General features: G+C 53.3%; 1 protein-coding gene across 1 annotated transcript; it reads left to right on the top strand.

Moving 5' to 3' along the window:
• The first annotated feature begins 8,286 nt into the window (after nt 1-8,286).
• LOC119288817 (xylogen-like protein 11) lies at nt 8,287-10,537 on the top strand. Its single transcript, XM_037568355.1, has 2 exons — nt 8,287-8,899; nt 9,435-10,537. Exons 1-2 carry the CDS (start codon nt 8,413-8,415, stop codon nt 9,566-9,568), a joined length of 621 nt encoding a protein of 206 aa, XP_037424252.1. The 5' UTR covers nt 8,287-8,412; the 3' UTR covers nt 9,569-10,537.
• The last annotated feature ends 631 nt before the right edge of the window (nt 10,538-11,168 follow it).

The raw sequence follows: 11,168 nt of genomic DNA on the forward strand, positions 1-11,168 counted from the left end.
CGTCGCCATCGTCCTGTCTTCCCCAACGGTCCCCGCCACCACTCGTCGGCGATTCGTCGCCCCCAGCACCGGCCCGACCTCCCTCGAGCCCCCTGCCACCCCCTACAGCTCCCGGTGAGCCACCACGTCTCTCCCCTCGCTCCCCCGCACGGATCCATCACCGTAGCCTCCGCGCCATTTTTGCCCGAACGGAGCTCCGCCACCGTGGCTGCTGCTATCGCCACAGGCGTTGTCGAGCTCGGCTGAGCTCGCAGTCGTGCCCGCCGTAACCGTAGGATTCGAATGTGCCACTCGCTCCCCTCCCGTTGCTCCTTAGCCACGTCCTCGACATCGCCTGTTTTCCGGCCGCCGCCTTTGCTCGTCGCCACCGTCTCCACGGGCCACTTCAAGTCGTGCCACCGCCACCAAACGATGCGGAGTTGAACGCCCGTTCCAATGCACCCAACCGCGCGCAAAACGAGCCACCACAGCGCGTTTCCGAGCTCGCCGGAGCTCACCGCTGCGTTACGGGCTCGCCAGAGTAACTCCGGCGGCCGGCGCTGATGTGGCACCTATGTGGCAACCCCCTGGGTCACTGGCAGCTGGGCCCGGCGGTCCCAGTTGACCAGGTCAACGACTGACTGGGCAGCTCCAGTCACTGACTGGTGGGCCCCAGTTGACTGGTCAACTGGTCAGCCGACCGCTGACGTTATGCTTACGTCATGCTGACGTCATATTTCTTTTCTGTTAAATATAAATAATTCCAGAATATTGTTTAAACTTTAAAAATTCATAGAAAATAAACCGTAACTCGGATGAAAATGTTTTCTATATGAAAGTTGCTCAGAAAAATCCAACGAATCCGAATACGCGGTCCGTTCATCTGTCACATGCCCCTAGCATGCTGAACATGGAACTTTCCCCCTCCAGTCATTTGTCTGACACAGGTCCGGAACCGGGAACACCTTCCCGGTTGATTTCCCCCTTCACCTTTAACGTCTAGGACCGCGTTAGAGCACGCTTAGCGCTACGTATCGTCATGTCATGCTTAGTGTTACCTCTGTTTGCTATGTATTTACTGTTTCTTCCCCCTCTTCTCTCCGGTAGACCCCGAGGCCGCTGATGCCCCGGTGACTGACTACGTCGTCGACAACGACCCCTTCTTGCCAGATCAACCAGGCAAGCCCCCCCTTTGATCATCCCGATATCGCCCATTCCATTCTCTCATGCTTGCATTAGATTTTGCTACTGTTATTGTATGCTCCTATTCTGATGCATAGCCTGCTTTTGTACCTGTTATTGTACCTTACCTGCTTATCCTAATCTGCTTAGTATAGGTTGGTTAGTGATCCATCAGTGACCCCCACCTTGTCCTTGTTGCCCCTGCTTCATCATTGAAGACCCGATCAACGGGATCGAAGACCAGGCCCCTGCACCGCACATCACTTTCCCCTTAGTTGCTCGACACTACTGGGATACTATCGAGTGCCGAGGGTGAGACCTCTACAACACTTCTGATGTTAACCCTGTAGTGTAGCTATTCGGTCGTGGTCATCGAGGGTGATTTCCTCCTTAACCACTTCCGATACGGCTCTGTCGTGCAACCCCTCAAGTGTGAACCTCGAGGGTGATTCCTCTACGTTCACCTTGATGATTACATTGAGTGGAACCCACCGGGGGTGATTCCTTGGGTTTTTCCTCTTGATGTTTGGACACACGGATACTTGGACTTTACAACTGTTACTTGGAAAGTGATGTGGAGACGGGTTGACCTGGAAGGTGCCCGTGAGATAATTACGAGGCGTGGCCGGGCATTCTTAGCCCTTGCCGCAAGTCCTCGAGACGGGGCAACGGGGTCACCTCTTTCGTGAGTCTCTGCTTGTTACCGCGCGTTCCTAATCCACTACGATTTGGATATTTGATCCGAGGGGCCTCTGGCCTGATAGCACTAACCATCACGTGGGCATAGTATGGGCGTTCTGCGTCGTATGCATCAGCCGAAGCTTAATAGACGTCAGCGACGGAGCGGCGCGCGCCGGGTTGGACTGGTAAGCTCCTGCCTTTTTAGGGAGGTAGCTAGGTCTGCTCACCGGCCGCGTTCGCAACGTGCAGGAGTTCCCGGGGCGATGTCCCATGACCCCTGGGGGCATAGGTTTAGTCCGGCGTGCTTGACCTCTCTATTTAAGCCTAGGTCGGGTTGCGGCGTATTGTTTGGCCGAGGCCGGGCATGACCCTGGAAAGTGTGTCCGGCCGGAGTCAATCGAGCGTGGTGGGTAAGTTGGTGCACCCCTGCAGGGAAGAACTAATCTATGGATACCCTGTCCTACGGTAACGGACACTTGGAGTTGTATCCCGATCGATACAACTAGAACTGGATACTTGTGATGAGAACTGGATGGTGATGAGGATTTGATTGTGATGATAACTGGATAGTATGGCTCTGGGATTGCTTTCTCGCAGGGAGTCGAGAAAGGATCTCTGGCCGAGGTTGATAACACTACTACCGCTTTACTTTATGCTACTCTACTCCCTCCTGTTTGCTGCAAGATGGTGGTTTCCAGAAGATGCTAGTCTTCGATAGGACTAGACCTTCTCTCTATTCTGGCATTTCTGCAGCCCAGTCCGCATATACAGCCTTCCTTTGATAATGTTGCATATGTAGTGTAGATCCTTGCTTGCGAGTACTTTGGATGAGTACTCACGGTTGCTTTGCTTCCCCTTTTCCCCTTTCTTTCTTCTTTCTGGTTGTTGCAACCAGATGGTGGAGTCCAGGAGCCAGATGCCACCTTTGACGACGGCTGCTACCCCGAGGGTGCCTACTACCACGTGACGGACGCCGACGACCCAGAGTAGTTAGGAGGCTCCCAGGCAGGAGGCCTTGCCTTTTCGATCGTTGTTGTTTTGTGCTAGCCTTCTTAAGGCAAACTTGTCTAACTTATGTCTGTACTCAGATATTGTTGCTTCCGCTGACTCTTTTGTTTTCGAGCTTATGTATTCGAGCCCTCGAGGCCCCTGGCTTGTAATATAAAGCTTGTATTATTTTAATTTGTGTCTAGAGTTGTGTTGTGATATCTTCCCGTGAGTCCTTGATCTTGATCGTACACATTTGCGTGTATGATTAGTGTATGATTGAATCGAGGGCGTCACACCTACCTAGGCTTAGCAGAGAGGTCCCTGCCAGTCTACAACCTAAGCACTCCGGGGTCTGGGCCGATCGCCCATTGCACTCCGGGTCGTTGTGCGACGAGCCGAGACGAGCACCACCTCATACTGGATGGCACTAGCCCGACAGGCCCACAATGTTGAACTGGACGTCTGACAAAGCTTTGGCTGATACCACGATGTCGAGGCCCATAACTATTCTCGCGTGGTGGTTAGTGCGTAAAGGCGAAAGGCCAACTCAGAACAAATACCCAAACATGTTAGTGCGTTGGGGGCTCGCGGAGACGAGCAGAGACTCACGATAATGTGACCCCGTCGCCCCGTCTCGTGGACTTGTGGCAAGGGCCCAAACTGCCCGGCCGCACCACGTAGGAAACTCGCGGCTGCTCTACGGGCCCGCCCAACTTCCACATCAACTTGCGGGTACCCCTCAGGGCCGACCCAACTTCAACAATGGTCTAAAGTAAAGTCAAGGTAACCGTGTGTCCAAAACATTAAGGAGGAAAACCCGAGGAATCACCCTCGGTGGATTCCACTCGATGTAATCATCAAGGTGAACATAAGAGGAACCACTCTCAAGGTTCACACTTGAGGGGTTGCACGATAGAGTCGTACCGGGAGTGGTCAAGGATTCCACCCTCGATGACCGCGACCGAATAGCTACACTAGAGAGTCATCATCAGGAGTGTGTTATGAGGTATCACCCTTGGCACTCGATAATAGCTCAGCAGAGTCGAGCAACAAAAGGGGCGTGATGTGATGTGAGGTGTCGGGCTCTGGTCGTCGACCACATTGCTCGAGTCGTCGATGATGAAGCAGGGGTAACAAGGACAAGGTGGGGTCACTGAAGGATCACTAATCAACCTATACTAAGCAATTTAGGGTAAGCAGGTAAGGTACAATGAGCAGGTTACAAAAGCAAGCTATGCATCAGAATATGAGCAATCAATTACAGTAGCAAAATCTAATGCAATCACGACAGAAAAGAATGGCCGATATCGTGATGATCAAAGGGGGGCTTGCCTGGAAGCTCCGCTGAAAGGGAAGAAGGGTCGTCGTCGACGTAGTCGATCACAGGGGCATCGGCATCAGTCTCGGGGTCTACCGGAGAGAAGAGGGGGGAGAAACATTAAATACAGAGCAAACAGATACATGACAAGCAATAAGTATCGCTAGGGGTGAACTAACGCAAGGCTACACGATACCGACGAAGGGGGAAACATCCGGGAAAGTTTCCCTGAAGTTTGGCATTTTCGGACAGATGAAACGGAGGGCAATGGTTGCATGTGCACTATGCTAGGGGCACATGAGAGATGAACGAAGAGCGTATTCGGATTTGTCTCGTCGTTCTGAGCAACTTTCATGTATATAACTTTTTCAACCGAGTTACGGATTATTTTATATGATTTTTTCAAAGTTTTAACAATATTCTGGAATTATTTAAATTAACAAAAATGAATTATTGCGTCAGCATGAGGTCAACATGTCAACCACACCTGTTCACGTCAAACCTGGCAGCTGGGTCCCACCTGTCATAGACAGTGGGGCTAACAACAGTTTAATTGAGCTAAACAGATTTAATTAGTGGTTGGGCCCCACATGTCAATGACTAATTAAATTAACTAATTAATTTTATTTATAAAACGTTTTACTTAACTAAAAATGCGGTGGGGCCTGCATGTCAGTGACACTGGGCTGCCCAGTCAGCACGTTGACTGGATCCGCGGACCCACTAGCAGTGGCCCAGAGGTGGGGCCCGGCCAGCCACGTCGATGCCGGCGACGCCAGAATGCAGTGGAGGCACACGCGCGCGGCGGATTTCGTCTACAAGCCACTAAATTGGTCGGGGCCGGTCACGTTTGAACGACCACTCGACGACGCGTCGAGTGGTGGTGGTGGCATCGCCGGACTTGGCCGGGGCGCCGGCGTCAAGGTCTGCGGCAGAGCGGCTACGGGCTACGGTGAAGGCGTCAGTGCAGTGCGCTAGCGGTCGAGCTGATGCGCTAGGCGAGGCGTACATGACGCGGTGAGGCCAGCGGTCGCGAGTCCGTGACCATTTGGTCACCGGAAACATGTCGGCGATGAGCACAGGCGGCGGCGCGCTCGGGCGCGTCGACGACAGCTAGCTAGGGCGCGCGAGAGAGCAACCGGGGAGGAGTAGGAGGTAGAGGAGCTCACCGAGCGGCTAAGAAAAGCCTTAGATAGCTTAGTAGCAGCAGTGAAGAAGACGAGCTCGCCGGGCTCGCTGTGGTGGCTCCCGGCTTACGCTCGTTGATCGGGACGAGGAAGAGGACGACGGCGGAGACGAGGAACACGGCGGTGATGTGAGGCGGGCGCGGCGGGGACGAGTGGGACGCGCCCGGTCGGGTGAATAGAAAGAGGAGGGGGTGACCGGGGAGGAGGAGTGGGCCGGCTCTAGTGGGCTAAAGCCCAGGCAACAGGGGGTGTTTTATTTTCTATTTTGCCTTTTTCTTTTCATTTGTTTCTGCTTTATTTGTTTTCTTTATTTTATGATCGGGTGAATAGGGAAAGGAGGGGGGTGACTAGGGAGGAGGAGTGGGCCGGCTCTAGTGGGCCAAAGCCCAGGGAACAAGGGGGTGTTTTATTTTTCTAATTTGCCTTTTCCCTTTTTCATTTGTTTCTTCTTTGTTTGTTTTCTTTATTTTATAGCCGTTAAACATTTTATAAAAATGTTGGCACGCCACTAATATTATTCAAAGATTATTTGCAACAACTTGAACATTTTAGTTTTCATGTTTGACAAAATTTAAATTTTGACTTTAAACTTTGTTTTGAATTTGAATTGTGACTTGGATTAAATGAGGATTAGCAACAGTAATGTGATGACATGGCACCATTAACTTGGGATTACTATAGCTTAATTATCCGGGCGTTACACGCAGGCACGGGGTCCCGAAGAATCAGGCAATGGTTTCCATTCCCGTGCATCAAGACCAAGACCACCAGGACGGCAGGACAAATGTCATCACCAAGCCCACCGCAACGTCACGACCGGAAGCTTTGCAGGCGAAGACCACCTTTCGTTAGGATAAGATGTACTACTTGTCTCCTTTCAAATTGGCCACTGCGGGATCCCTTCCCGCCTACGTTTTGGAGGAAGAGGACCGATGCCACTATAAGTATAGGCTAGCCACCACCATAGCGGGGATCTCTCTCTGACCCGATCCGAACCTCTCAACTCATTCCCTCACAAGAGCAGACCTCGCGAGGTTGTTCTTTCCTTGTACTAGTTCATCTCAGCCCCTCGTGAGGCAAATCCAGCCCAAAGCAGGAGTAGGGTCTTACACCGCTAGGTGGCCCGAACCTGGGTAAACTGCTACGTCTACCTTCTTCCTCGTTCATCAAGCTAGGCCGTGGGGGCAACGAACTGGTTGGCTGGAGAGGTTGAGTTCTTCGCACACGCCCCAGAGTTTGAACCTTTCTTAGGTCTGCGGACCCCTGAATCCGACAAATACCGAGGAGGAGGATTTGGGACAACACGGCAACAGAGGTTCCCTAGGGGTACCATCAAAGGTTCCCCTCGCCGCACAAAACAGTTGGTCTTAATGACGAAATTTGCGCATTTCACACCCTTAATGACGAAATTTAAATCCGCTTCCATGAAGGAGATTCAGACCATTGTCAAAGAAGAGTTGGATACAAGATTTAAAGCCTCCACTTTCGCATCATCCTCATTTGCTCCAAAAAAACACATGATGTGGAGGGTCCAAGAGAAATTCTTAACCGCCCAAACCTACTACCACACCTCTCTAAAATCTCGCGGAGCCCCACTACACCTCCACAATCAACCCCACATCCACAAATTAATCGAGGTTGGGGTCAGTAGGACCCAATCTACCGCGATGTCTAAATTCACAAAGAGGGGACGGCAGCGTGCCTGCTCGGCTGCCTCGTGGGCAGTTGTCATGCTGCGCAAGGATGAGTCACCGTCGCCGCCACATGCAAGGTAGCGGAGGAGGCGGCCGCACGCAGTGGCGATCGGGTTGGGAGCCTCCTCCATTTTCACTGGGCGCCACTGACTCCTGGACCGACGAGGAGGTGATGGAAGCGTCGTCTCCTTGCCGCACCGGAATTTGCATGGCTGAGACGCCGACTGGAAGAACTGTCCGTCCGTGCTACGCGGCGGCGACAGGGACACCCGCTTGACCTTCTTCTTCATGTATCGTCCGATTTGGACGCCACCGAAGTGCTGCGCCGGCGGCAAGGGTGCCTCCTCCTTGATGCGGAGGTTGCGTGGCGGCGAGGGAGGCATCAGGCCGCGGTTGTGGCACGAGCGCTCGATCGAGAGGGCCATCTGCGGCGAGAACTCCTCGTCCATGCGTGTGGCCTTGATGAGGGGCGGCTGCTATTGCTTGTCGTCGGTTGAGGAGAGCACCACCTCCTACTTTGAGCCGACGAAGTGGTTGACACCGACGGGCCCAGAGAGCGTTGACGGCGGCGGCGCTACGATCCATACGACCTCAAGGATCCACCTGCGGACGCCGTGAACCATAGGGAGCTGCTACCGGACTTGCCCATCACTACAGAGTGGAGTGCAGAGGAGAGAGGAGGACGAGATGAGAGGCGACGGTGCGCATATTGAAGATATGATGTAGGGTTTGCCGGTGAGGCCGTCTTGCTTAAATAGCCTGATTGACCGGCGCCGCTTCAACATGCAACAACCGGAGTAGGCTCCTTGGTCTTCGCGTCAGAATTGAAATAGCGATTGGTCAGACCAACATTCATGCCGTCCACGCTTCCGTTGTGGAGCGGTAGACCGACATGAATGTGCGGAGACGCTTCTAGATTAGGACGTGCGGCACGGGTTTTGTGTGTATATATGAGTTATCGGACGCTTACATGGTGGAGGTCCAGACGCCCACATATCTCCTCCAGGTTTGCCCTCGGGTTTGCCGGCATTTGGATAGCGTGGTCCAGGCGTTTAATGCACGACTTTACGAATTTCAACTCTCGGAATAGTAGGTTGTGCAATAATTCGCCATTTTGACGGTAACTAGAGGCAAGCATAGGGATAGTAATGGATACGAGTTTCCACTTGCCATGAGACGAGACGAGACCCAACAAGATAACAAGTGAATCGACCACGGTCCATGGACGATGGCCTCAATTGGCAGCAACGCCAGACCCAAACAGTGACACAGCCCCCTTCCCACTACTGCTTGCTCGGTTGCTCGTAGCAACGGTTTACACATCCCCATCGCTCACTCACGAACACAAAACAAAGACACACCCTGCGCTCCCCGTCTCCACATGTCAAACAGAGCACGGCCGACACAGTCCAGATACCAAGAAACCAGGGCCGTCGCCGCGGCTATGATGCCACCCGCGGCCGTCGCCCTCGCGCTCCTTGTGGTCTCGACGCTGCAGCCCCGGGCGGCGGTGCAGGCGCAGGTGTCGGCCGCTCCGGCGGCGGCTCCGGCGCCCAGCTGGGGGGAACTGGACTGCACGGGCGCGCAGCTCAACCTGTCCTCCTGCCTGACGTACGTGGAGTCCGGGAGCGCGCTGACGCGGCCGGAGAAGGGCTGCTGCGGGGCGCTCTCCGGCGTCGTGGACGGCGAGGCCGCCTGCCTGTGCGGGCTCGTGGGCGGGTACGGGTCCTTCGGGGTCCGCGTTGACGCCGTGCGTGCGCTGGCGCTGCCCACCATCTGCCGCGTCGAAGCGCCGCCGCCCAGGCTCTGCGCCATGCTGGGCTTGCCCGGCGCGGAGCCGCCGGGCGGCGCCGTGCCCCCGGCGTCAGGTACGAAATGACAGTATATGCTCTGCAGCGTGCAATAAATGCTCCTTTTCAAATGCAGCCTTTTCGTTTCTTTGCAATGTTGTCCGTCCCAGTAGTGTAAACAGGAAACTGACGAATGCCAAAAGAATTTCTGATCCTCTCGTCTCGTGCGTAATTAGACATTACCATGTCAACTGCGACATTACAGTAGTAGATGTTCAGATCAATTCTCGAATTAGCTTCAATATGTCTGCTGTTTGCACAACTGTATCCTACATGTAAAATAGAGTACACTGTACATGTAAGTAATGTAGGAAACCCATACCAGAGTTATGAAAAATGAACAAAATACATGCCAAGTAATGCTATTATAACATCGACCAGACAGAGAGGCAGTCGAGTAGCGACTTGTTCAGTCGATAAAACAGTGCATGAACCAAATTGTCTCATGGAAGCAAACTGTTTTGTTCAAACCATGTTTCTGTATTTCACATACTCCTACGTACACATAGAAGATAGAACCGTCTTGTACTAACAAAGTGTGAACGCCCGGCAGGGTACGGCACGCCGGCGACGACGCCAGCAACGTCAGCCGCGAACGGCGGCCCCGCGACGCACCGGAGCCGAAGGCGTCCTCTCCTCCTCGTGCTCCTCCCGTACTGCGCCGCGCTCTTCACGCTGCTGCCGTAACTCCCAAGCGCGCACGCCGACGGAGGCAGCCCCCGTACCCGTGCCACATCGGTACAACTGTACATGTACACGCGTTACATCAAATCGATTCAAGTCCAGCATAGCATCGATCCGTGTACACCATCACCATCAGAGACGGAGGACGAAAAAAAATTAAGGTGTGGCAAACTGTCAACTAGACAAAATTGATGCCCTCTAAAAAAAATTGATGCAAAAACATAATAGCCAATTCAAACTACACTGCACAGAATCTTTTAATGATGTCTAGAGAAGACACATGCAGTGGCGGGGATAGGCCGTGGGGTCGCGATGAAGTTAGGGATGGATGGACAGGCGGCAGCGGCGGCGTTTTCGGGCACAAATCGCCGGCGGCGGAGGCGGGCAGTCATCAGCGTAGCAGACTCAAATCGGCGGGTCGGCCACGGCTACGACGCTGCTGCCGGCGGTGGGATCAGGGATGGGCCGACAGGCGACGGCGACGCATTTCATGGCAAAAATCACCGGCGGGCGGGCTGGCAGAGGTGCAATGAAGACGGTTCGGCGGTTGACACACTGCTGTTCCTTTTACATCTCCTAGAGGTGTAGATGCAAATTTGCACCGTGAGGTGTTGTGGTTTGCATCTTCCGAAGACGGAAATGTATTATTATTATTTTTTGCATCTACACTATCTGTTGGAGAGGTATTTTTAGCCTCAGAGATGCAAAAGATAGTTATTTTGCATACATCTACGCAGTGGCGGAGCTCGGGCTGATTTTGTGGAGGGGCAAGAAATATGACTTTAGGCTGGTTTTAACTGGGCATATGGGCTGAATACTAGGGGATATATGCTAGTTTTCTTATGGGCTGGGGGGCAATGGCCCAGGTTGCTCTCCACTAAGCTCCGCCACTGCATCTACATAGTGAGATGGGCATGTGCAGTGAAAGCGAGCTGGTTCGTGTATGTCTACGTAGTGAGATGGGCATGTGCTGGGCAACACATCAATTAAGCTGCCAGTTTGTGTGCTTTCGATCTACTTATGTGCTTCATCTAGCTTTGTTTGAATGAATCAATCTAGCATGGTCTAAAACTAACGAGCAGTATATGTTTGCATTTTTGTGAAGAAAAGTATATGTTTATATATATATATATATATATAAAGTTGGTGCCAAATCAAAGTGTGGCGGCTGCCACACCTTGCCCACTGGGCTCCGCCAGTGATCACCATGCGCTGCCTCCTCGCATTGTGGAGTGGTGAGCAGTGGCTTTCGGCGCAGATCCCATCCACCATCCCCATTGGCTAGGCGGGCATGGGGTCGTTGATGGGGACGTCCGACCTGCACCGCGGCTACAAATGAGCAGCCGCTTCCCGCGGAGACGCATAAAAGAGATTACTCCGGCCGACGGGGCTGTGCTGTACTTCGCGCGCGGGCTACATGTGACCGGCTACCCCGCTCTTATTTGCTGGCTGGCTGCGGTGGAGTTAGTACGAGTTCCGGTGCCGTGCGACGTGCCATGCCGACTGCCGAATGCAAGACGACGCGCCATCGGTGTACGACTGTGCATTTCTTTTTTCTTTTTGGCCGTGCCTGGCAGGTGGATAATCGTTGTCGAGGTGAGGT

The sequence above is a fragment of the Triticum dicoccoides genome, chromosome 4A (genome assembly GCF_002162155.2).
Source record: "Triticum dicoccoides isolate Atlit2015 ecotype Zavitan chromosome 4A, WEW_v2.0, whole genome shotgun sequence".
NCBI lineage: Eukaryota > Viridiplantae > Streptophyta > Magnoliopsida > Poales > Poaceae > Triticum > Triticum dicoccoides.

Excerpts from the sequence above, each read along its gene's own strand:
- LOC119288817 (XM_037568355.1), top strand. The coding sequence starts at position 8,413 with ATGTCAAACAGAGCACGGCCGACACAGTCCAGATACCAAGAAACCAGG. Across the intron at positions 8,900-9,434 it reads CGCCGTGCCCCCGGCGTCAG|GGTACGGCACGCCGGCGACG; the intron begins GTACGAAATGAC and ends AACGCCCGGCAG.